This window comes from Vombatus ursinus, unplaced genomic scaffold, assembly GCF_900497805.2.
Source record: "Vombatus ursinus unplaced genomic scaffold, bare-nosed wombat genome assembly UNPS02014775.1, whole genome shotgun sequence".
Taxonomy (NCBI): domain Eukaryota; kingdom Metazoa; phylum Chordata; class Mammalia; order Diprotodontia; family Vombatidae; genus Vombatus; species Vombatus ursinus.
The window spans coordinates 13,505,621-13,533,176 of NW_020954553.1; the positions used below are offsets into that span (position 1 = coordinate 13,505,621).

Sequence of the window (27,556 nt, forward strand, 5' to 3'; positions counted from 1 at the left end):
TGGCTAAAGAATGGGAATTACTAAGTCCCATTCAAGGCCAAGGGCTTCAAGGAAAGGTAGGTTTCAGGTTACCCAAGTGACCAATATTTTGGGGAAAAGGAAGAAGGATTAACATTGCATTTGACCTGCCCAATTGGCAGATTCCCAAAACACCTATTTTTGGGGGAAGGTACCAGAGCAGGCTCCAATCCAGGTTGGAGAACCCCTGGCCCCTGCCCAGGCTCAAGACTTCTAGGCCAGGAAATCCGGGGGGTGGGGTCTTCTGAGCCTTGCCACATCACCAAGCCCCTTTAAGGGTCCTGGGCAGGAAAGCTGCCCCAGAGTGACTGCCTAGCTTCTCAGAGGCTCCTTCCTGGGGGGAAGGGACTCCTTTCCCAGGGAGGGAGGCTGAAGCAGGTGTTGCAATCCCCCAGCCCGGGGAAGGCCTGTCAGAAAGTCAAAAAGACTAACGACAGCCCTGGGTTGGGAGGGAGGGGCATGGGGGGAGGAAGGTGGAAGAACAGTCTGTGCCGAAGTGGTTTTCAGGAACTGAGCAAGAAAGGGGATGATATGAGGCCCCTGGTGAATGCCTGAAACAGGCCAGCCACCCAGTGCAGCCAGCTCGATCTCTGAGAAACTACTGAAGTGGGGGTAAAATCATTCCAGGAATGAGGTAAGTCCTAAGGGTGCCATCCCCGAACCCTCTATACCTCCCCAAGACCAACTCCCCATTCCATCTCAGCTGAGCCCTGATAGCATGAGGGTTTAGACCTGCGCCAGGAAGTTGAGCCCCAGGAAACATTACTAAGGCCCAGCTCCTTAGGAACAGGAGTGGTGAGATGTGTGGATCCAGACATGATACTCTCCCTAAACATGTATTAGTTATTGGCATCTCCACATGAGCAGAGGGGAAGGGGTATCTCTCTGGGGTATCTGTCTGTCTGCCTGCCACACATATGAGGAGGTCCCTTTTTCTCACAGGGCATGTATGACCTAAAGGAGATGGAATATATGCCTTTTAAGATGAATCCACTTCTGCCTATATGATTTATAACTAGGAGGACCCTAGGTGGTATAGTCTATAGAGTATAGGTAGAGTCGGAAAGATCTGACTTGGAATCTTATCTCAGATGCTGTGTGACCCTGAATGAGCCGCTTAATTTCTGTCTACCCCAGAACAATCCGTGCAAAGGAGATAATAATAGTAACTACCTTACAGGGTTGCTGTAAGAATCAAATGACATGGTGTATATAAATTGTGTGTATGTAAATACATGTAAATTGATTTGAAAACCTTAAGTTGCTATGTAAATATTACTTATTAGAGATCATCTTATCCAAATGCTTTGTTGTACAGATGAGGAAAGTGAGGTGTAAAATGGCTAAGGTAGGATTCTAATGCACATCCTCTAACACCAAATCAAATATTTCTTACTAACAACTTGGTCTGAAGTCTAAGGCAAACAGCAAACTAAGTAGGAAAAGATGAAAAACACAAAGATTTGGGAGCACTAAGGACCAATGCAGAGAGCTCTGAAATCAAAGTAAGGGAGCCTGGACCCAAATCTTTGGTCTGGTATTACTAATAATAATAATTAGCATTTAAGAAATCCAAAGTGCTTTACAAATACTATCTTACTTTATCCTCATTTACCTGGGAGGTAAATGTTATTATCCTTATTGAAAACTATAGCAGACAGATTAGTTGACTTACCCAGAGGTCACACAGATAGTATGGGTCTGAGGTAGAATTTGAACTCAGGTCTTCCTGACTCCAGTTAGGTCCAGCATTCTATCCACTGTGCCACCTAGCTGTCTCTAATTCACTCTATTACCTTAAGCAAGTCCCCTCTCTTTCCTGGGCCTCACTTTGCCCATCTGTAAAATGGCAATCATTGGCTAGGGGAAGAGGAGATGAAAATAAATCAGCAGATTACTAGCTCCCTGGTGATGTTTTTCTGAGTCCAGTTAGGTTGGTCCTTAAACAACAGATATTCAGGCTTTCGCTGGCCCTAAGTTGCTACATAGAACCACAACACAGTCAAAGTTGGTGAGGCAGGCAGTGGTGAATGGAAAGAGAGAAGATGGCTCCATTTAGAAAAGATGTGGGATTAGACTAAGTGGTTTCAACCCAACTCGCCATTGATTAAGCCTAAGTCTCTGCCATCTGCCATGTGTATTGGGTGCTGAAGGAAAAAGTGATTAAGGGACAGTTCTCTAAGGTCTTTCCAGTTCTGATGTGGGAGGATGGGGAGGAGGAAGGAAAGATGAGAGACAAAAGGAAAGTAGGAGCCAGAGGGAGAATATAAGAATGTAAGGAGAATCAAGGGAAGAGAGAAAGGGAAAAAGGGGAGACTTCTCAGAGAGAGGAGAGAAAATTGACAGTACATTGAACAATGAACAGACAAGAAGAGAAAAATAAAAAAGAAGCTGAGAAATAAATTTAAAAAAAGAAATAGCTGATATCGATCAGAATGTAAGCAGGGGCTCTTACTTTTTCATTGTGACCAGTATACTTAGTACAATACCTGGCACAGAGAAAACTTGTTGATTGATTAGTATTTATATAGAACCTTAAAAACTGCAAATCACTTTGATCCTTACAACAACCTGGTGCTATTACTATTCCCATTTGACAGATAAGGAAACTGAGGTTCCTAGAGGCTAGGATCACATACAGTAGGTATTTGAAGCAGGATTTGAACCCAAGTCTACTACACCATCCTACCTCTAAGGAAACTGAAGGGAAAAGATGATGCAATACAAGGAAGGAAGGGATGGCATTGATCCATTCAAGTTTCTGGATTCTTCTTTGTATATAAGGACCATCTGCAGTTGGGCTGAAGGAAAGAGTCAAAGGACAGGAAAATAAGAGACCTCTCCCCCGGTCCAGCAGTTTCCCTGGAGGGAAGCAATTCTAAAGAGTACAATGAGGGGGAATGAGGACTCCAGGCACATAATGACTGGGTAAGAAAGATAGCCACCTATTTGCTATGATCTTCTGTTAAATGATGCTACTTTAAAGTTCTTAAAGAACCTTTGAGAGGCTCCATTGTTTAGTGAATAGAGCACTTTCCTTAGCATCAAAAAGATCAGGATTCAAGTCTTGCCTCCAACCCATACTAGCCATTTGACCATGGACAAGTTGTTTAAACTATCACTACTTCAGGCGCCTCTCTGAGTCTGTAAGTTACAGAAGAGTAGCTGATAGATATCAGTGGAGGGAGCCTTCTACCTAGGGAGTTCCCCACATGAAAGATATCACAAGATCAGACTAAAAAAAAAATAGGACCCTTAAAATTTGCAATACAAGTTAGTGTCGACTTAGAGCAACCAGCCTTGGATTCAGACCTCCCCTCTGACACTTACTAACTGGGGGACTATGACCAAGTCACCTAACGTCTCTGCAGGTCAGTTTACTCATCTGCCAAAATAGTATTTGCCCTACCTAATTCACAGGGCTGTGCTGAGGAAAGCATTTTGTAATCTTTAAAGGCTAGACAAATGTGGGTCGCTATATTTCCCCAACTGCCTCCACCTCCATCCTCTTCTAGCAGAGTTCAATCTCTTACTGCCAATCAGTGTTCACATATTGGTTGAGAGATGTTGTCCACATAGGCTTTGCCTTTGTTGGGATGAGTGGCCACTCAAGAAGCATTTGAAGCAAAGGAAGATGCTTAGTCTGAAAAAGAAAAGATTTAGGAAGGACAAGATCCTTTAGCAGAACCAGGGGGAGATCGTTTCAAAAGGGGAAATATAGATTCCCAATGAAGAAATGCTCCCTTACAACTAGAGATGTCATACACACACAGCTGCATTACAAAGGATCAGTAATGGAAAGGATCTTAGAGTTCATCTAGTCCAATCCCCTCATTTGACAGATAAGGAAACCGAGACCCAAAGAGGTAATTTCTTTCCCAAGGTGCCACAGGTACTAAGTGGCAGTGCCAGGATTTCATTTCAATGCAGCTAAACAAATATTTCTCAAGCTCATGCTATGTGCCTACACTGTTCCAGGCACTGGGGCTATTAAGGCAAAAATAAAATCATCCATGCCTTACAATCTAATAAAGGGATGCTGACACATATAATTACAGTAGAATGAAAGTTCCTTGAAGGCAGAGGCTGTTCACAGTGCCTGGAATAGAGAAGGAGGTGACTACATGTTAATTTAATTGAATATATACAAATATATAACTTTTAAAAATGACAAAAGCTTATGAGAAATCAGACATTGAGGGAGGAGAGATTTAGGGGTGGAAGGATCACTTCTACCTGAGAAGCTATCACAGAAGAATTGCTTATGTTATATCTTAGGAGCAGAAATTAAGAACTGAAATGGATAAAAGAGAACAGACACATAGCCCAACCATCTCATTAAATATGTGAAGAAACTAAGACCTAGAAACCCAGAGAGATTAGAGGGTTATCACTGAAAGTGACCTGAGAGGCTGTCTACTCTAACAGCCCACCCCCATTCCACCCATGAAGAAGCTGAAGCACACAGAGATAAAGGAACTTGCCTAAAGTCATATACGTAGTAATTGGCAGAAGTAGGATTCAAATTCATTTCTTCCAAATCTGGTGCCTAAGAAGGAAAAGATGGAGATATGAGGAGGGGAGATAGGAAAGAAAAGTCAATCCAGGCAGCTGAGTCCATGTAAGTAAAGGTATGAAAATAAAAGGTAGATTGGGGAACAGAAAGTCTTCTGCATTGAACATGGAGTAAATAGGGAAACAGTATGAAGTAAGGGCAGAAAAGGAGGTTGGATCCAGATTATCAGACTAAGGAATTTGCATTTTGTCCTATTGGCAATGGAGAGCCATTCGAGTTTTTTAAACAAGTTAATGACATTATCAGACTTTTGCATTGAAAAGATTAATCTCATGGTATGTATGGGATGGATTGGGGAGAGACAGTAGGCAAGAAGAGCAGTTCAGAGTCTTCTTCCAGGAAAGAAGTGGTGAGAGGCTGAACAAGGGTGCTGGCACTGGGAATTGAGTGGAACAGATCGATTTCAGAAACATTGTCAGTCAATGAATATTTATTAAGAACCTACCATGTGCCAGGCACTGGGATAAGCATTGGGGATATAAAAAAAAAGGTGAAAAATAATCCCTGAACTCAAAGAACTCACAATCTTGGGGTGAGGCAACATACAAACAAATATGTACAAATCAGCTATATATAGGAAAAATGGGAAATAATGAACAGAGGGAAAGCACTAGAATTAAGAGGAATTGATAAAAGTTTTCTACAGAAGGTGGGATTTTAACTGGAACTTGATAGAAGTCAGGGAATCCAAGAGATGGAGAAGAGGTGGGGAGAGCATTCAAGCATAAGGAAAGCCAGTGAAAATGCCCGGAGTTGGAAGATGAAGTGTCCTGTTTGAGAAATAGCAAGAAGGTCAGTGTCCCTGGATTGAAGAGTATAATGGTGTGATATCAGGTGTAAGAAGACTAAAATATAACAGGGGGATTAGGTTATGAAGAGCTTTGAGCATTAGAGCATTTTAGTTTAATATTGAAGGTGACAGAAAGCCACTGGAGTTTATTGAGTAGGGGGTATGACATAGTTGGACCTGAACTTTAGGAAAATCACTCTAGCAGCTGAGTGGAGGATGGCCCAAAGTGGGAAGAGACTTGGGACAGGGAGACCTACCAACAAGCTATTGGAAAGTACAGGCATGAGGAGAAACCAGGATAAATGAGAGTAATGACAATATTAGGGGAGAGATGGAGGTATATTCCAGAGATGTTACAAAGGTGAAATTTGAAAATACTTGGCAACAGATTGGATATGGGTGAGAGATAGCAAGGAGTCAAGATAACACTTAGGTTTCAAACCTGGGGGACTGGGAGGACGGCAGTACCCTTCACAGTAATAGGGAAGTTTGGGAGGGGGAACAAAGTGGGAAAGATAATAAATTCATCTTTGGAAATATTGAGATTAAGATGTCTATATAATGTCTAATTCAAAATGTCCAATAGGCAGTTAGAGATGCTAAACTGGAAGGCGGCAGAGAAGTCAGAGATAAGTAGATTTGAGAATTATCAGCATAGAGATGATAATTGAATCCATGAGAGCTGATGAGATCACCAAGTGAAACTGAAGAAAATAAAAGGAATCAGGACAGTACCCTGTGGGATATCCACAGTTAGCAGGTATGAGTTGCATAAGGATCAAGCAAAGGAGATTGAGAAGGAGTAATCTGATGAGTAAGAGGAGAACTAGAGAGAGTAGAGTCCAGAAAACCCAGAGAAAAGAGAGTATCAATGAGAGTATCAAGGAGAAGAGGGAGAATGATTATGTCAAAGACTGCAAAGGAGTCAAGACTGAGAAAAGGTCATTGGATTTGGCAATTAAAAGATCATTTGGTATCTCTGTAGAGAGTAGTTTCAATTGAATGATGAAGTCCAAAACCCAACTGTAGAGAGTTAAGAGGGGAGAGATAGGAAAAGAAGTGGAGGAACCTATTATAGATGGCTTTCTCAAGATCATTTATTTAGCCTCAAAAGGCAAGTAGAATATGGAACAATTTAGTTAGTGGAGATAGATGGATCAGGTGAGGTGTTTTTGAAAGTTGGGGAGACAAATTGGTAGGCAGTAAAGAAGCAGCCAGTAGACAAAGAGAGATTGAAGATAAGTGGAAGGGGGTGATGGGGCAACCTACTGGAGGAGAGAGGATGGAATGGGGCCACTTGTGCACAAAAAGGGGTTGGTCTTGGCAAGAGGAATGGCCACTTCATCATGTGAGACAGGGGTAAAGAAATAGTGGGCAAAAGGCATCTGGGTGATATAAGGAGTAGGGGAGAAAAGGAACTTCTCAGTGAATGCCTCAATTGTTTCAGTAAAATATGAGATGAGCTTAACTGAGAGGATGGGAAGGGAGCCATGGGAGGTTCAAGGAGGAAGGATGAAAAGGTTTAGAAGAGCCATAGTGGTGAATGAGATAGTAATTTAATTAGGGAGCTATAAAAGGATTGCCTCGCAGCAGTGAGGGCCCAGCTGAGGTTGTTTAACATAAATTTGAGGTGGATTCAGTCGGGACAATTTGATTTTCTCTGATTTCATTCAATAAAAAATGCATATGATCAGATGCAACAGATGGTGGAAGGGATCCAAGGCCAAGGTTTGGCAGATCACAATCAGTGATATGATAAGGGGGCAAAGGATTCAACAGAAGAGGACAGTGTAGAGTTGACCTGGTTCATTAATGGTCAAGGGAAAGCAAGAAAGTATGGCTAGTGAATGGGGCAATGGCCTGGGAGAGAACTGAGGGGTTAAAGGATTGGAGGTCATGGTGTGGATGAAAAGAAGGGTTTGGTATTAGAAAGCAGAAGGAAAGGTAGAATACTAATAGATTGTGATCAGATAAGGGAATTTCAGAGTTCATGAACATGGAAGTGATGTATTTGTGAGTGAGGGCAAGATCAAAGGTATGAGCACCTCTGTATGTAACTACGGTAGGATGGAGAAGTAGGTCATGGGAAATGAGTAAGTTGAGGAACCAATATGTTGGGGTCTCTGGAGAGCATCAATATGTATGCTGAAGTCTCCTAATATAAGGGCAGGAGTTGAGAAGGAAAGAAAGATTATAGAGGTAGATTTGGCAATTGTTGGGATGTAGCAGATGAGGAAGAAGGAAGAGAAAGAAAGGACTCCAAATTTATAAGCTTGAGGAAATGAGAGAACGGCGTCACCAAGTGAAATTGGGAAATTGGGGAAAGATGTAGGTTTAGGACAGGTTTAGTCTGGGACATGCTGAGAATGAGGTACCTATGGGACACTCAGGTGGAAAAGTGCAGGTAAGAAGTGAGAATAGTACTAGACATGGAATCAGAGAGACCTGAGTTTAAATCCTACCTCAGATATTAACTAGTTTTGTAACCCTGGGTAAGTCACTTAACCTGTTGGCTTCATCAGTTTGCTCATCTTTGAAAATAGGATAATAATAGTAACTACCTCACAGGGTTAGGGTTGTTGTGAAAATCAAACAAGATGATATATATAAAGTGTTTTTCAAACCTTAATGTACCCAATAAATGGCTGTTTATTATTATTATTATTATTATTATAGCTGCAACTTGGATACACAGAAGAGGGATTAGGCCTGTATGTGTAGTATATGTAGTATATGTAGATTTGGAAATCATGAGATGGTCAATGAACCCCTGGGAGCAGATGAGACCACCAAATGAGGAAGTGTTGAGAGAGGAGAAGGCCAAGGACAAAGCACTGGGAGATAACCTCAGGCTGCAGGAGGGGAAAGATGTACCAACCAAGGAGGCCTAGAAGGAGTAGTCAGATGAAACCAAAGAGTTGTTCAAACCTGGAGAAAGGTCAAGGAGTATAAAGACTTTTAACGAGAAGAAGAAGAAGGAGAAGAAGAAGAAAAAAGAAGAAGGAGAAGAAAGAGAAGAAGGGGAAGAAGAAGTGGAAGAAGAAGAGGAAGGGGAAGAAGAAGGGGAAGAAGAAGGGGAAGAAGAAGGGGTAGAAGAAGAAGAGGAAGGGGAAGAAGAAGAGGAAGGGGAAGAAGAAGAAGAAGGGAAAGAAGAAGAGGAAGGAGAAGAAGAAGAGGAAGGGGAAGAAGAAGAGGAAGGGGAAGAAAAAGGGGAAGGAGGAGAAGAGGAAAAAGATGATGATGATGACGACCGACAAAGAAGAAGAGAAGAGAAAAGAAAGAAAGAACGTTAGCTCTAGAGATAAGGAAGTCAAATGGTGGCCCCAAAGAGAGTCATTTCAGTAGAGTGGTGTGGACAGAATCCACACTGCTTGGGGTTGAGGTGTAGCAGTGGCAGCAATAAATGTAGAAGGCTCTCTGTTTCATCAGGAATTGAGATAATTGAGGACCATAAATTGGGCCTTGATAGAGTCTTGATAAGGTCCAACAACAACAACAAAGCTACACACTCTGGATACAAAATAAAGGGGGAATAGACCCTGCCCTTAAGCAACTGACTAGAGAGGAGGGAGGGGAAGAGATTCCAATGCACCAAAAAAAAAAATGTCAAGCAACTTGAGGGAGAAACCAACAACAAAAGGAGAGTAGGGTGGGGTAATCAGCCCTGATTTCTTTCTCTACTTTGCTATACCTCTCTTTCTTCCTCCTCTTCCTTTTGTTTTTCTCTCTCCCCTGCTTTCCTTCATGTTCATATGATCACAGGATTCAGAACTGAAAGAGACCTTAAGAGATCATCTGGTCCAACTCTCTCCTTTTACTGAGCAGGAAACAGAGACCTGAGGTACCAAGCTTAGGGACAGCTCCATGCCCTGGGGCTGCGATACTCTGCTCTGATACATTCTCCATCATAAAGGGTAGAAATTAAGGACTATGGGGCAGCTAGATGGCACAGTAGATAGAGCACTGGCCTTGGAGCCAGAAGAACCTGAGTTCAAACCCAGCTCAGACTAGTAACAGCTGTGTGACTCTGTTTGGAAAGAAAGAAAGAAAGAAAGAAAGAAAGAAAGAAAGAAAGAAAGAAAAAGAAAGAAAGAAAAAGAAATTAGGGCTGTGCAACCTGTGCCTCTCCCTAATCCAGGTCCAGGGTTTGAAAAGGGACAGGAGAAAAGACAATGGAGTTCCCTGGAAAGAGTTACGAAGGTAGAAAACCTCAGTTCACATTCTGCTTATGTCACTTATTAACAAAAATATTCATAATAATAGCTGGCACTATATAAGGGCTTTGACATTTTGCAAAGTGCTTCACCACTATCTCATTTTATCCTCCAAATAACCCTGGTATGCAGGTGCTATTATTATCCCCATTTTACAGATGAGGAAATTAAGACAGGGGAAGGTTAGGTGAATTGTCCAATGTCCCATAGCTGGTGCCTGAGGGTGTACTAACAAATATGACTTGCGCAAGTCTCTTAACCTCCTGAGTCTCAGTTCCTCATCTGCCAAACAAGGGGGATGGAGCAGATGGCCTCTGAAGACCTTTCCAGCTTTGGATCTAAATTTGTGGTCCTATAACACCAGAGATGGCGCAGGTCTAGCAAGCTCTTCACTCCCAAGGCTCTGTCTCAAATCTTCTCTGAGATGTAGCTGTGGATGAACACCTGTTTCTCACCCTGGGGTCTGGGGACTTATTTCAGGTGAACACAAATAATGCAGCCATGAGGCCTGGGGCCTGGAACCTGCTGGGAACCGTTCTGCTCTTCCAGTTCTGTAAAGGCAAGTAGTTTGGGGATTTAGTGGAGGGGGGACAGTATCATGACTACTGTCCATGAGCTAGGATGGGAACCTACTGTGTTATTTCCCTGAGCAGAAAGTCAGCAGACTCCTCAAAGATCTTAGGAGCATAGACAACCCTGAGCTGAAAAGAAAGCCTCCTTTTCAGTAACAAGTGTTTATTAAACAGCTAATATATGCCAGGTACAAAGCAAGAAAAAAGACAGCCTCTGATGCCAAGGAGCTTACAGTCTAATGAAAGGCGACAACATGCAAACAATTATTATGGGAGAAATATCTCCTCTCTGAATTTATGTGGTAGGTAACTGCTGCTAAAATATATTTACTGCAACACAGAAATTATAGCACTAAAAACCTAGGTTTTATTATTATATTCAAGCATAGGTTCAGATCTCAGAGAAAATCTGGACAATCATTAGAATTCTTATATCTTCTTTTAGATTCTTATTTTAGAATCTTCTTTTAGAATTCTTATATTACATCTCTTATATTACATCAGAATGCAGAGAAATAGTTCTTTTACATATTGCATTCTTATACTTTCCTCTTAGGCCATAGAAGTTAGAGAGAAGATAGATCCATAATCTCATGCTCTCTTTAATGTCATAAAAGTTGAACAAACTTAGTTAAACTGAATCATAATCCTATACAGCCCCTAAGGAAACAAACTTCATCAAACAAACTCTATAGGTAAACTCACAACTAGGCTAATTGAGGAAGAAGATTTTCATGTCACCAAGGAGTCAGGGACAGTTGAGATTCTTCCTTCATATCTAAGGAATGTTTAAAGCTTTAAGTAAATTTTCACTTACCATGGGGCAGGTTTTGGTCAGGTGAGGTTAATATTAATTGAAAACAGGCCTTTAGTTAACCAAAAGTTGTAGGGGAAAAAAGGAAATAAAAAATTCCCATTACACAACTATGTAAAAATAAGATATGTACAGGATAAACTGGACATAATCTTAGAGGAAAGGCACAAGATTAAGGACTGAGAAAAGCTTCTTGCAGAAGATAGGATTTTAGCTGAGACTTGAAGGAAGTCAGGGAAGTCAGGAGGCAGAAATGAGGTGATTCCTTAATAACTAGACTTCAAGTCAAAAGATCTAAGTTCAAATTTTTCCTCTGCCACTTACAAGCTATATGACCATGGGCAAGACTTACCCTCCCTGTGCCTTATTTTCCTCATTTATATAATAGGGAACCATCAACCAACAAACATTTATTAAGCATTTGTAGAATGCTAGGAACCTATAGTACTTTCCTTACAGAACTATTGTGAGGCTCAAATGTCATGAAGTACTTCTTATATTCTTATTATTAGTGTCTGGGATTTAGCCCTGGAATAGCATTTGGGGATCATCTCATCTATCCCTGTCATTCTACAGATGGGGAGACTGAGGCCCAGACAGGTAAAGGACTTCCCTGTTGTCTCAGGAAGTCCTTGCCAATAAACCAGCATAGGATATAGATACAGTAAAAATCTAGAGTTTATTCAGAGTATGGCATATTCTACCAATAGATGATAGACATGTGTGTGTGTGTGCAATAATTGATGAATGGTATTAATATAGTCTCCCCTCCAAAGCTATATAAGGTAGAGAGAAAAGGGTATTCATTACTGCAAAAGAGGATGATTATCACTTGTTACAAAGGAAGGAATGTGTCCCTGTTAGCACAGCCATTCCCACTAGTTCACAGGGAACAATATCTCCTTTATCAGATAGTATAAAGAATAAAGCAACATTTTGGAATTATGGAAGTCCTCTGAGTTCTTTTTTGCAATAACAAAGCAATTAGAGGTGGAAGGTAGATACTGAAGGAGATAGCTTGTTTTAGGCTGTCCCTGCAATATGTGCTGAGACATCACGTAGCAAGAAGTGGCAGAATTAGTTATTTCAACTCTTCACAGACTATTCTTAGCTCCCAAAATTCCTCTTTTGACAATTCCCTCTTTTTTCCTAGATAAAATTTTATCTCTAGGTCATCTAAAGATTCACAGTACAGCAAGTCAGTTATTTGTACAGACCACAATCAATGTGACAAAGAATAAAAAAAAAACCCTGAACAAAACCTCTTAACAAAATTGGAGATTCGTGTTAATTTCCAAACTTCAGACCTACTCTATACAGCTTCTAAAGCTATTATTTTAAAAGTAGTAATTATTTGGCAAAATTATCTGTACTCAGAAGTGGTGAACTGAACCTCAAGAGCAGGGACCAAGATTCTCCTGGTCGCAGACTGAGACATAATTGACAACAATTTCACAAAGAACTAGAAAATAAAAAACCTGAACTTAAACTTCCAGTTTTGTCTTAAATCTGACATTTAGACATCTTTCCAAAAGGGCCAAGGCACTTGTAAGAAATAATAGACAATAAACATAATTTCATAATCAGGAAGACACAAAGGACTGAGATGCATCTTAATGCCCATTTAAACAACAGATTTCTTGTTCCTTTAGTTTAGATTTAGCTGTCTACTTCATGAAGTTGTCTGCTTCTGGGAAGTATTTTTCCCTTGGAAATTCTGTGTCAAAAAGGTCTATCCTAGACCACTGTCCAAAAATTGTCTGATTTGGTCCACTAGAACTCAGAGATATGAGTTCTAAATCTCTAAATCTAAATCTAAACCCCTAAATCAACATCTTGATGTCTTCAACATGAGTGTCTGCAGTGTTTACAGTACCTAGAATGAGCCTTTTATTTTTTTTCTGCAGATTTGCACTTCTTCTAGTAGATTGATTTTCTAAGTTCCAAGCCACTTGTAGAGATATCCTAGGCTGCTTAAAACTGTTAGTGATGAGACTTAGTATAATTTAGTAGTGCCTTACAAAGTCTGATTACATTGGTCTTCTAGTAATTAGTTCATGTGGTAAAAGCCATTGGAAATTTTATGGAGTTAACCTTATGAGCATCAGTGCTACAGGAAGAAAATCAAATTGAACTACTTGTAACTCATCTGAGAGTTTGAAGACTTCACATACCATTTTTTTTCTGTCTATCTTTCCCTAAACCTTACACATTGCATAGATAATGCTGTCTATAAGCTAGAGGAAGAGTCTCACAAAAGTTTCCTTGAGGAATTGACATTGAAAAAATAAGTCTTTCTGTTTCTTGATTTTATCAGAGAGACCTCAAACAGAAAAAAAAAAATCATGACTTAAGAGTTTCTTAAACAACTAATTAATATATAAAGCCTCAATCCAACTTGAGACCTTGTAAACAATTACTAAAATATATGCAAATCCATGTATTTGTATGGTTAGTTATCAATGAATATTTAAATAAACCTGAGGGTATTTCCCTATTACCTCCAAGATAAAATTTAAAATATATCATTTAGGACCATCATCTTTACTTGGACTTTTCCATTGCTTTTCACTGCCACAACAGCAGAAGTTTTAAGACTATTAATACAATTACAGTTATCATAAGTCCTTTAAATATATATATTATATATATATACATATATATCTATGTGTATATATATATACATATATATATATATATATTTACCCAAGGGAAAACATGCAGAAGCCAATCACATTATCTCCTGGATCAAATGGAAACAGTTTAATCTCACTGCATTTCTCAAATAAAGTTTACTAATCCATTAAAATAAATGTTTTTACACCTTTATCACATCATACCTTTATCATATCTCCCTTTGATAATATATGTTATCTTCATATCTTTCAGAAAAGATGTGATATTGTGTGGGAATAATCTTATACATAAATATAGAACTATTCATCCAATGAGCAAGAAGATGATAAGTCAAAGAACTCATTTTCCACAGTCACCATTTCCATAGTCACAGGAAGTTGAGACAACTCTTTATAGATCATATCATGATCATACCACTGCTTGGAAGGGACAAAAAAATAGTGTTAATATTATCCTAGTAATGGCTAGCATTTTAATAATGCTAAAGTACTTTACTCACAATAGTCCTTCAAGGTAGATTATTTTCCCCATTGAACAGATAAAGAAACTGAGGTTTAATTGGTTAAGTAACTTGCAGAGTTAGTAAACATCACAGCTGGCATTAAAACTCAGGTCTCTGATATCCTAGGTCTCTTTCTACTCCACCATGATGCCTCCTTCTTTTTTTTTATTTTTTAACATTTTTATTTAAAGTTTTGAGTTCCAAATTCTATCTCTCCTTCCTCTCACTCCTCCCCGAGACAGTGAGCACCCAGATATAGGTTATACATGTGCAATTATGTAAAACATTTCCATAATAATCATTTTGTACAAAAAGATTCGAGTAAAAGAAAAAAATGAGAGGTGAAAAATAGCATACTTTAGTCTGTATTCAAACAATATCAGTCCTTTCTCTGGAGACAGATAGTATGTTTCATCATTAATCCTTCAGAATTGTCTTGGATCATTGTATTGCTGAGAATAGCTGTCATGCACAATTCTTTATTGAACAATATTGCTGTCACTGTATACAACATTTTCCTGGTTCTGTTCAATTCATTATGCATCGGTTCATGTAAGTCTTTCCAGGTTTCTCTGAAATCATCGTGCTTCTCATTTCTTATAGTGCAATAATATTCCATTATAAGCATATACCACAGCTTGTTTAGCCATTCCCCAACTGATGGACATCCCTTCAATTTCCAATTTGTAGCCACCACAAAAAGAGCTGCTATAAATATTTTTGTACAAATAGGTCCTTTTCCCTTTTTTGGACGTCTTTGGGATATAGATCTAGCAGTGGTATTGCAGAATCAAAGGGTATGTATAGTTTTATAGATGATGCATCCTTCCAGTGGAGGATAGGATCAGAGAGTCATACATCTAGAGCTGAAAAGGCCTCATGGTCATCTAGTTCAGTCCCCTCATTTTACAGGAGAGGAAACTGAAGTCCAGAGAGGTTAAATAACTTGACCAAGGTCACATCATTAATAATTTTCAGAGTCAAGATTAGAATACAGGTCCTCTGAACCCCAACGTAGTATTCTTTCTACAATTCCACATTGCCCAGTTAGCCTTCCCTGACAAAAGATACAGCACCCTCATCACTCTGTCAATGACCTGTCCTTTTCCCCATCCCACAGGCCTTCAAGACTGTGTGGACATCCATCTGTCAGCTTCTGTCATCCACCTGGGTGCTCCCATATCAGCTTCTTGTACCATCAACACTAACTGCAGTAGCCTGACTGCAATAGCCACGAAAATCGTGTGGAAGTTAGACTGGGAGAAGCTGCCTGAGCACTGGCAACATCAGAGGGAAGATGGAACTCTGGGGTCCAACATCACCCTTCCCCACCTCAACCATACCCACGCCATGCTCTCTTGTTGCCTGCTTTTGGCAGGGACTCCCCAGATCATAGGACAGGCAGAGCTGCAGGCTGGCTGTAAGTCCTTCCCATCCCACTGAGAAGCCTGCCCCCATCACCCTCTGCTAGGATATGGGGAAGGGGGTAAACATAGGATCAGGGGCTCTCAGTATGGGGAGGAGTTGATGGAGACATGGACTCTCTTCTCCAAGGTCTTGGGGGAGAAAGTCTTTCTACCCCTTCTGGGTATATGTCCTTCCTATTGAGGATGGGAGAAGAACAAGTCTAAATTTCTTAATTAGTAATCTAAACATAAGGCAGAGGGGCTAGATTGGTAGGACTGGTTGTCAAGGACACCTGAGTCTACTTCCCACCAAAACTGGTACAGAATCATGGACAAGATAATGTCTTAGGATCATATAATTTAAGACCTGAAAAGCACCTTAGAGTGCATCTTTCTAATTCTCTCAAATTTACGGAAAACTGGAGAAACCACCAAAGAGGTTAAGTGAATTTCCCAAGGTCACACAGTAATAAGTAGCCAAGCTGGGATTCACTGGATAAATGTCTCCTGACTCTCCATCCAGTTCTCTCTATTGTAGGGCCTCAGTTTTCCTCAGCCCTCACCCTCTGGCCTTCAAGGATCAAGGGCAGTCCTGAATGGAAAACGGGAGTCTGGATGGTCTGATCTCAGAAGGTCTGAGTTTGAGAGATAGAACGGAGGAGGGGTTAGGGGACCAGAATTAGGTCCCCTATTTATTTGCCCAATCTAAGAGCTTTTCAACATCCCTGTCCTCACACTCTTTTTTTCACCACTGCTTTACCCCAGACCCCCCTCAGTCACCTAGCAACTTCTCCTGCATCATGAACCTCACAGCCCAGGAACTCACCTGTCAGTGGAAGCCTGGTCGCAGCACATACCTGCCCACCAAATTCATTCTGAAGAGCTACAAGTGAGTGAGACTGTGGGAGGAATATCAGCCTTGTGCTCCCAACCCTCATACCCCTCAGACCCCTCATCCCCCTGATTGCAGGGTCATGTGGAAGGGCCACAGAGAAAATGGTATAAGAGATAATAGTGGAGCATAGGCCCTGGGGTGAGGAGGACCAGCTCCCAAGGCCTTGTGGAGTCTATAGCAAATCTGGCCACAGTCAAGAACCAGGGAAATGAAAACATTGTAGCTGGGGCCTGGAAAGTATGGGTAAGGATTTTTTTCCTAAGTCTTCCCTCAGTGGTTCCACTGAAAACATTTTTTATGGCCTAGGACACAGACAAGTTTAGTGGAAGTGATGGGGGATGAGCAAAATGGGTGGGAGCTCAGTGAGGGTGATGGGGTCTCAGTGAAGTAGGTAAAGGCTCACTGAGGTGGATGAAGCCTAGATGAAAAGCCTAGCGAGGGGATAGAGTTTTGGAGAGGGGGGTGTAGGCAACCAGCTCCAATATAAACTACTCTTATCAAGCTCTACGAGCAAGGATAACTGCCAGTCTAGAAAAAAGCCCATCCAACACTGTGTCTCCGAAGATGGTAAGAACCAGTGCTCCATCCCCCGAAGCCAGCTTCCCTTGTACCAGAAGATAGACATCTGGGTGAAGGCAGAGAATATGCTGGGAGAGGCTGAGTCTCCACACTTGTGCATCTACCCCATGGATGTGGGTGAGTAATATAGTCAATAGGGAGGGACATCCAGCTGAGCTCAGAGACAGAAAAAGGACTATAAAGACACAGACAAAAACAGAGGAACCAGGATGTAGTCAGAAATAAAAAGGCCACCACAGGCAATGAATATTAAATGTTTATTAAGGGACAGCTAGGTGGCACAGTGGATAGAGCATTAGCCCTAGAGTCAGGAGGACCTGAGTTCAAATGCAGCCTCAGACACATAACACTTACTAGCTGTGTGACCCTGGGTAAGTCACTTAACCCCATTGCCTAGCCCAAAAAAAATGTTTATTAAGCACCTACTTGGTGCTTAATGAGCAGGCTGATACAAAGTATTAGTGAGCCCTTGCACTTAAGGCACTTATACTCTAGTAAGGGAATAAGACATAAACACGGATACTGTCACCTACCATGTCATGAAAATTGCATTAGAGAGGTGCAAAGTTCTCTGTGAAGTCTGAGGAGCAATTGCTGTTAGGGTTTGTGGATCAAGGAAAGCTTCCTGGAGCAGGTAGCATTTGAGTTGGTCTTTGTAGAGTGGGTAGAAAGCAAACCTGAAAAGTGACAAAGGGAGGGCATTCCAGGCATAAGGAATGGTAATGAGCAAAGACATGGATTCAGGAAAATGACTTGCCCAGGGTTACACAGCTAGTACGTTTCTGAGGCCAGATTTTAACTCAGATCTTCCTGGCTCTAGGCCCAATGCTATAGCCATCATAACACCTAGAAGTCTTCTGGCAAGAATATAGAAACAGACAAAGAAACAGGAGACACAAAAACAGGGTCACAAGAGAAGAGAAATTTGGAAAGGTCCCCTCAGAGTGGGGTAATAACTGACTTCTCTGTTACAGTAAAGCTAGAACCCCCAATACTTCAGGCTGCTGAGGCCAGGCTCGGCCCAGACTCCTCCTTTCCCCAGCCTGGATGCCTCAAGCTAAAGTGGGAGAAGGCCAAATCGAGCAAGCACGTGGAGCAGATGTGTGAGCTTCAGTACCAGCATCCTGGGGAGCTGTCCTGGGTCCTGGTAAGGCTCTCACCCCCATCTCCTTCCTGGCAGAAGTTCACTCTGTGCTTGGGGGAGGGAACCTACATCCCCTTCACTGAACCCTCAATGCCTTCGTGAAATCTTTATCCTTCTCCCTAAGTCTCCTAACTAAGCTCTCATCCTCACTGATCACTCACCTTCCCTCATTCAGAGTCCTCATTCCTCCACTCAGCATCCACCCCCTCCTTGATCTTTTGCCATTCTCCTCCTCCATTGAGCCCTCATCCTCACCATAATGCCTTATTTCTTTATATCCATATCTATCCTGGTTCTCTGAGCAGCCAGGATCCTCCTGTTTGGGCTTGGGTCCAGGGCTCAGGGTTTCCTTGACATGGTTTCTGACTACTTTCTGGCAGGTGCCCTTCTTGAATTCAGGTCCCCAACATGCGGGGGAATATGACCTCTGTGGCCTCCTCTTTGCCACCCGCTATGTCCTACAAATGCGCTGTGTCCGTTCATCCTTGGGGGGCCAACTGGGTGGTCACTGGAGTGACTGGAGCTCCAGCTTGGAACTCACTACCAGGGAGAGACGTAAGTGACCAAAAGTGTTGATGGAAATAGGTAGTAGAGACTACCTCTGGTATTCTTTCACCTCCTCTCATTCTCCTTAGTCAGCCATGACTCCTATTTCCTAGGTCCCATAGTCAGACTGGATGTGTGGTGGAGACGACGAGTACGGAAACTGGACCCGACAATGATGGACATCCAACTTTTCTGGAAGGTAACACCCTTTCACCACCCCTCTCCAGTCTATCCTCTAGGAAGCTTGACCCCTTCCCAAGCTTGGAGAAGTGACACCAAGAAGCTGGGAATCTGTGAGAGACAGACAGGCCCTCAAGTCTACATAGGTTCTAGGTTGAATATTCTTGCCCCCCCCTTTTAGATAATGCCAGTCATTCAATAAGCGTTTATTAAGTGATGACTACATGAACAGTATATAAAGACACCTGGGGCCAGGAGAGATCTTAGAGATTATACAATCCAACTCTATCACTTCACAGAGAAGAAAATCCAGAGAATGGCAGAAGAAACTTTCCAAGGTTGCCCATCTGGCTAGGGGCAAAAATAGAAGTAGAGTCACAACTTCTGGCTCTAATGTTCTTTCTTCTCCTTATCCCTTTCATCCCTCTCACCATCATCGTCCTCAATCCTAGAGCTTGGAAATAGAAGGCAAAGTTGTGGAACAGGAGAGATCCTGGTCATGAGAACCTTGGTCATCTCCCAGCTAGGGACCCTTAGTTTCTGTGACCCAGGAAATCCATTCAGCTTTCCACGGAGGGAATCGGCTACCTCTGGAAGTGATGAACTACCCATCACTGAAGAGAAGGCTATAAATTATCAGGGAAGTTGAGGAGAGGATGTATGCTTTGGGGAGAGAGGTGTGATGATAGTAGTTGATGTTAATAGCATTGTAACATTTTAATAGCTAACATTTATATAGGGCTTCAGTTTGCAAAGCATTTTACAAATGTGATCTTATTTCCTCCACACAACAACCCTAGGAGATAGGTTATTAGTATTATTTATTTATTTAATTATAATATGTTTATTATTAAATTATATTACATTATTAATAATATATAATTACATATAATATTATTATCCCCATTTTACAGATGAGGAAACAGAATCAAGCTAGTAAGTGTCTGAGACCAGATTTGAACACAGAACTTCCTAACTCCATCCACCATGCCACTTCACTGCCAAACTTAAGTTTTGCAATGTGCCTCATACCCATTATCTTATATTTGGATTCACAAATTCCCTTTCAAAAGTTCAAGATGAAACCAGCATGACTAGATAGCATTTTGTCCAAAAAAAGATTTGGGGGTTGTTAGTAGACCACGAGCTCAAGATGAGTCAACAAGGCAATATGGCAGCCAAGAAAGCTAACCTCAACCTTAGGTGCGTAAAGAGAACAGAATCTAGGGCTGGGAGATGATAGTACCACTGTACTCCTCCCTAGTGAGACTACATCTGGATAACTGTGTGCATTTCTGGGCTCCATCTTTTAGATCAAAGAAAAACAAGTGTGTCCAGAAGAAGGTTACCAATGTGATGAACAGCCTCATGGTCATGCCCTATAAAGATCAGTTGAAGTAACTAGGGATGCTGATCTTGGAAAAGAAAAGAATTAAGGAGGGGGCTAGCAACCTTCAAATATTTGAAGGGTTATTGTGCGAAAGAGGATATTCCACTTGGGCCCAGAGGGCAGAAGCAGAAGCATTGGGTCTAAGTTCAAAGAAACTGATTAGGTTTGATGTTGGGGGAAAATGTCCTGAACATAAGCTGGAATGGGCCAATTTAGGAATAATAATAAGAATACCTAGCATTTATATAGCACTTAGTAAGTGCCAGGCACTATACCAAGCTCTTTAAAATTATTATCTCATTTGATCCCCTCCAATAACCCTGGCAGGTATGTGCTATTATTATCCCCATTTTATAGATGAGGAAACTGAAGCAAACAGAGGTTAAGTGACATAACTATTAAATGTTGAGGCTAGATTTGATCTGGGGCTTTCCTTACTCCAGGCTCAGGACTCTATCCACTGTACCACCTAGATGCCTGGAAGTAGTGGAACCCCCATCCTTGGAAGTCCTTAAGCCAAGACTGGATAAACACTTGTCTGCTATATAGTAGAGAGGATTCCTGGTCAGATATAAGTTGGACTATGTTGCCTCTGAGATCCCTTCAAATTCTGAAATGTTGATCTCTTCTGAGCTTCCCAATAACTATGAGAGGTGGTTTTTGACAGGCATTATTATCCCCATTTTACAGATGAAAAAACTGAGGCTCAGAGAGATTTGCTGATTTACCCAGGATCATATAGCTAATGTCTAAAGCAGAATTTGAACCCAAGACTCTCCTGACTCCAAGTGCAAAACCCTTTCCACAGCCTCACATTACCTCTAGGTTTGGACTAAATGCCCTCTGAGGCCCCTTCCAATTGTCGTATTCTGTGATTCCTTGAAGAGACCAAATCCTCTTGTGTATGTCTATACAGCCAATGCCCACAGAGGAAAACAGTGACAGGATCCAAGGCTATCTGGTCTTCCCAAGTCCTCCAAGACAAGATAGGGAGTCTCCACCCCTCTGCAATACCACACAGCTGAGCTGTGCCTTCCAGCTTCCAGAGAGGGCTCAGGAGGTCATCCTCACCGCCTATAACACAGCCGGAGAATCTCCCTCAACCACTGTTATTTTCTGGGAATGCCAAGGTAAGGATGAGACTTTTCCTGCCTTGTCAGAAGAGACATCAGATACACTGCTTGATCGTCAGGCCCACAGCACCCCCTTCCTCCAGGTCCATCCTATTCCTTCCTCCTCAGAGATGAGGAGGGAGATGAAGAGAATCTGCAAGCCTCTCTAGGTAGAGCCTGGTTTTAGACTGGGACATCTTCTTGGGGCCTGACTAGAGCCACATCTGGGTGAATCTGAAAGTTCAGAATCAATTATTTGTTACTCCAGACCCCACTGCATTCATTGAGGGTGGAGTTTGGGGGATAGGAAAGATGCCATACCCTTCCTTTACCTCCACAAAATGGGTTCTATACCATATCCACATCTGCAGGTGCCTCTCTGTCCAGCATCCACACCTCTGCTCCAGATGCTCACAGCCTCTGGGTAGGATGGGAACACCCCCTCGGCCAGCCCCTCCCGAGGGCCTATGTGATAGAGTGGTGCCTAGCTCCAGCCCAAGAGGGTGACTGCAATGGCAACTGGAAGATGGAGTCCAATGGGAGCAGCACTGGGACCCTGCTAGATGGTGAGGGCTCAGAGCCTACAGAGGAACTAGGGCTCTTTTACTGAAGGTAGATCCTTTACAGGGGGATTACAGGGTCCTCTTGTCCCATGGGCTTGGCTGCCCTCCCACTTCATCACCCCATCCATTCTCCTGCTGAAATTCTAGGCAAAGCAGCTCCTGTCCCAGACTGGATAAGCGGGATCTCTTAGGTGATAGTCTTTGAGTAAGGAAGATCTGAGTTCAAATCCAGTCCCAGATACTTACTAGTTGTGTGACCCTGGGCAAGCCACTTAACCACTCTCAGCCTCAGTTTCCTTATCTGTAAAATGGGCACAATAATAGCACCTACTTCCCAGGGTTGTTATGAACATAAAATAAGTTAATATTTGTAAAGCACTTTGCAATCCTTCAAGCACTATATAAATGCTAGCTATTATCATGGTTGATGTTCTTTTCCTCTGGGGAAAGAAGAATCTCTAGGTTTTCTCAAACTACTTATTGTTTCTCCATCCCCATATTCAGAGATAGGAAGTTCTTCCTGATATGTTTCCTCTGCCCCTCCTACTACAGCTGTATCCCAACAGTCCAGCTACCATCATTCATGTGCTTCTCTCTTAGCCAGTGTCAATGGTTGCAGAAAGAAAGTACAGTGGGTGGCCCCTCCCCCTTCCCAGGACTTAGCTCCCTGCTCTTCTTTCTTTTGCAGAGAACATAGTGCCCTTCCAGCTGTACAAGATCACTGTGTCCCCCCTGTACCATGGCACCAGAGGGCGCCCCCAGCACGTCTATGCTTACTCCCAAGAAAAGGGTTCGCTATCAACTTACTCTCATTCCCAAACTCCTACCCCAAAGCTTCCTCATGCCCTGGTCACATCCATCCCATATCCCATCCTTAGCCATTAGCCCAGAGAACACAATCATGAGAGCCCAATAAGGTAACTTCCCCTTCGATTTCAAGCATTAGGCTTGTAAAAATCAGGCAAAGGACTTGGAAGAAATTACGTAGACGGTCAAGGGCCATCAGTTCTAAAATGAGCTTCCCTTCTCTCCCCTTGGTGTTTCCCTGTATCAGGGGAAGGGAAAATGGAGGGACTAGAAGAAAACAGAAAGAAGGCTGGAGCAAGGGACAGCAGTACTCAGAGACAAGGTCACACTGGCCTCAGGAATTCTCCCTCTGGCTTAATCCCACCTCCAACACACACCTGTGGCAACCAGCTGCAAAGACCTGGGAAGTGGAATCCAGCCCCACATCTGTTCTTCCCCCAACCCCATCCCAGGGAATAGACCTGCCTGGAGGGCAGGTGTTCAAAATCCATCCAGCCTCCATGGATACCCCCTTCTCAATCCACAGCCCCATCCCATGCCCCTAAGCTAAAGCTGAAACATATCGGAAGGACCTGGGCAGAGCTGCAATGGGAGCCTGGGGCCCCAGAGCTAGGGAAGAGCCCCATCACCCAATACACTGTCTTCTGGACCAACACTCAGGATGAGGGATTCTGTGAGTACTACCCCCTGTCCCTCTCTGATCCCTACCCCCAAAGCAGCTAGGGTCCAAGGAATTTAGCCCACTATTCTTTCAGGGAGATCCCTGACATCCCCACCACAAGCCTCAGGTCTCCCATACCCAATACACTACCCTTTGAACCATTCCCAGATCAAGGAATTTTGTAAGGGTCATTGCCTGTCCCCCCTGACTCAATCTCTCATTGCTGCTTCCTTCACTCAGAACCTTGGACAAGGGCCCCAGAACACATACCTGGTAATCTCAGGCTATCCCCTTCCAAGGCTCTCCCATATCCCCCACCCATGTCCTTTTCAACCACTTTTGGACCAATATCCAAAACCAGGGATTCTAGAAGGACTATTCCCTGCCCCCAAGGGATATGCTTTCTCAGAGACCAGGATCAGCGCCCAGAGTCCCAGAGCTCAAAAGCCAAAGGAGGAGAAACCAGAGCCCCCAGGGTCCTAACCCCAGGCTGACTACCTTTCTCTCTCATTCTCTTTCACTACCATTTCATAGCCATCATCCTAAATGCCTCCTCTCGAAGCTGCATCCTCCGTGGCCTAGCACCCACCAGCATGTACCATGTCCATCTCATGGCTTCCAATCAAGTTGGAAGTATTAACAGCACAGACCTCACAGTGATGACCATAGCCCTGGGTAAAGACAAACTCCATGGGGGTGGCCAGAACCCACCAGCAAACAACCAACCAACCTACAAGCACCTACTATGTGCCAAGCACTGTTCTAGGTGCAGGGGATACAAGTCACAAAGAAGGGAATGATCTCTATGTGCAAGGAGTTCACATTCCAATGGCATAGAGTCACTCCTGCTAGGGCCAAACCCCTGTCCTAGTTACCTGGGGAATATCCAGAGGAAAGACGCATCCTGTCCTAAGGGGAATTCCAGTCTAAAGTGGGGAAATATAGCCCTGCCTTCAGGAAGCCCTAGTCTGAGAGGGAAAGTCATGGCACCACATGGCACATCAGGAAGTATCCATTCTGGGAATTTTGAAATGTTTCTGTGCTCAAAGATCTGATCTTCCTTCCTTTGGTGCTTCCTCCCCTAACCCCTCCCCCACAGAAGAGAAAGATATCAATGTACTCTTGATCCTGATCGGCCTCTTCTCTGTGATGTTTTTCTGCATTATAACGCTGATTTTCCTGCATAAGAACCACAAGTGAGAGCCTGGGGCTGCTGGGATGGGATGGGAATGGGATTCTGAGAGGGGAGGACACAGCTCACCAGCCTCAGGGTCTGCCATCATCAGCCTTGCCTCCTTCCATCCATCCAGGTCCTCCAACTGGGCAGTCGTTCCTCACATCTAACTGAAATTCCTCCTAAACCTATCTCCTCCCCTGTTAATCATGGAATCCAAGATGTAGGAACCTTAGAGAGGAGACTTTGGAGATCACTGATTCTCATCTCATTTTACAGATGAGGCCCAGGGATTTGCCTGGCTTCAGATCCAACGCTTCTCTCCAATATACTGAATTGAGGAAAGACACTGAAGGCCAAGCTTCATCCTGCACAGTCTATAATGGGCCTTCAGGGTCTTAGCAAACAGTATTCAATTGCCCTGTTTTCTCTTCCCCAAGACCAGGGATTCCCCCTTACCTTGACCTCGAAGCAAAGCTGAGGTTTTTGGAGGACAAAGAGAACTCGCAGGAACCCAGGGTCAATTAGGAGAGGGGAATCCTTGACACCAGAGCAGGGCATCCCCAATGCCTGCCCCAATCAGGGCGCTCACTTCAACTTTTCCAGGATGAAGAATCAATTCTGGCCAAATGTCCCAGACCCAGCCCACAGCAGCCTTGGCCAGTGGACCCCCACAATCCTTCCTGGGGTAAGACATAAGCTGGAGGGACAGATTAGGGTGGGACAATGGTACTGGGAGCCTAAGAGGGAAAATAGGTGAGGAGGAGAGATGGAAACACTGATTCCCACTTCCCAACTGTATCTCCCAATCCTCCCTATGTGCCTTCCCCTCTCCCAAAGGGAGTAGTTTCCTCCCAACTAACACTGGGCAACCAAAACCCCCCTTTAACCCCATGGAGGAGCCATTTTCTGGGTATCCCCCTCCAATCCCTTTGATGCTCCCATCCTTCCCAGGAGACCATTCATCTGTCAAGCCTAAGGGACCTTGCCATGCCCCCTGTCTCCAAGATCATAGTCCTGAAGGAGGAGGAGAAGAAATCACCACCACAGACAATGGAGACAGATGAAGAGTCTAAGAACCTCCCCCACCTGGTCCAGGCTTACATTCTCCAGGGGGATCCCTTCCTGCCAGAGCCCCATCCCAGCTCCAGTGGCCCCATCCAGTATGGGAAGGTGATGGGAAACCAAGGGTACCAGAGGCAGCACAGACCCCCTTCTGGGCTCTACCTGCGCACAGATTCCACACAGCCCCTCCTGGTTGATCTCACCCCAAGCCCCAAACCCTATGAGAACATGTGGTTCCAGAGAAGTCCCCCTGGATCTAAGGTTCCCAGCTTTCAAGGCTTCCCAGAAGAGGACAGTGATGACTCTGCCTTCCTTCCCCACTGCCCACAAGGACCACTCCCTGATTTTCCCCTTCTGCAAGGTCTGAGGATTGAAGGCATTGAAGGACTGGGCAGCATTTAGAATCCCTTATAAACTCTCATTTCAACCTCCTTTCATGCTGTGGGATGTCCTCCCATACCTGGACCTGGGGTCAGGGTCCCTGTGGGAGGAAAATCCCAGAGTTTCCCATTGTTCTCAGAAGTAGGCAAGAGACTGGTTGCCCTAATGGAAAAGACAGCTCAGGACCTCTCCAGCTGAGTTATGATGAAGGTCTTTTCTGCACAGTATGGAAAACCAGAGAGGAATCACTAAAAGAGCCTGGAACCTACCCATCCTCAAAGGAACTGCCCTCTCCTCCAGTCCCCTTCCCTTTTCCAGAAAGATGTTCCCTGCCCCAGGGTACCATGGCCCTGGCTGCCCCACCTACATCAAATCTGTTGGGTGGGCCCATATCCTGACAAGAAATGACTATGCATATTTCCTAAAGTCAAAGAATCCTACCCTTGTCCCTTATTGTACCTGCCATGTGACTTCCAAATGGACAATATTTTAAACTGATTCTTTCAGACTCTAAGGTGTGTCTGGGCTCTCTGTCCTTGCTGTCATCCACATGAGTGAAGGGGGAAGGGGGGAGCAGGGTGGGGGCAGGGGAGAATAAGCATTATCAGTGAACAAGCCTCATCTGAGACATTGTGTGACATGGTGCTAGGGAAAGATTAGTGAAGACAGAAGAACCATGAAATCTTAGAGTAGGAAAGGATCCCTGATATCATCTAGCCCAATAACCCCCAATTCCTATTTCATAAAAGAGGAAACTGAACCCTAAAGAGACCCACATAGCCAGTGGCAGAACAGGGACCAGAACTCAAGGTTCAGACTCATATACCATGCTGTCATGGATGATATCTGGAGGCAGCATTTTGTTCAGAAATTGTCCCAGTTTGGAATGGGGTTAAGCGGGGAAGAGGTTAGTTCACAGGCTCATACAAACTCGCAAAGAGCATATGAGGGCCAAGCACAGGTTATCTAGATAACAGTTACCTCTGGACCCTGTCATCAGGAAAAGCCTCTGTGGACACTCTCCTCTCAGAACATCAGCTCAGCCACAATGTGCTTAATTATGAATTAATGCCGGAAGGATTAAACTCAGAATATGGGACTTGGAAAGAAATCATTTCCCATGACTTCAGTGATTACCTCTGTCCAAATGATTCCTCAGTCAACAGCTCCAGCCCCAACCTCCTCCCTGATTTCCAAACTCAGGATATAATAGTAGAATAAAGAGCACTGGATTTGCAGTCAGGAGATATGTGTTGTTAGTCATTAAATAAATGCCTACTACAGGCACTGTGATAAGTGCTGGGGATCCCCCCAAAAAAAAGGCAAAAGAAAGTCCTTGCCCTCAAGGAACTTACAATATAATGGAATCTAATAACCCAGGGTGGGTCATTGAACTTCCCCAGGCTTCGGATTCCTCATTTGTAAAATGAGGCGGTTGTATTAGGGGATCTCTAAGGCCCTTCCAGCTCTGGATTTATGATCCTGTTATCTCTAGCTGTGAATACAATCCATCCATATGCTAGATCTGTC

The 27,556-nt window shown here is 43.3% G+C and overlaps 1 protein-coding gene across 1 annotated transcript; it reads left to right on the forward strand.

Annotated features, from left to right (window-relative positions):
* The first annotated feature begins 488 nt into the window (after positions 1-488).
* On the forward strand, positions 489-26,540 carry CSF3R (colony stimulating factor 3 receptor). Its single transcript, XM_027864736.1, has 16 exons — positions 489-652; positions 10,079-10,157; positions 15,244-15,543; positions 16,295-16,418; positions 16,927-17,120; positions 17,978-18,150; positions 18,528-18,702; positions 18,807-18,892; positions 21,180-21,393; positions 21,747-21,941; positions 22,627-22,728; positions 23,272-23,418; positions 23,941-24,081; positions 24,506-24,602; positions 25,187-25,268; positions 25,535-26,540. The coding sequence occupies exons 2-16, from the start codon at positions 10,100-10,102 to the stop codon at positions 26,045-26,047; spliced, it is 2,601 nt and encodes an 866-aa protein (XP_027720537.1). The 5' UTR covers positions 489-652; positions 10,079-10,099; the 3' UTR covers positions 26,048-26,540.
* The last annotated feature ends 1,016 nt before the right edge of the window (positions 26,541-27,556 follow it).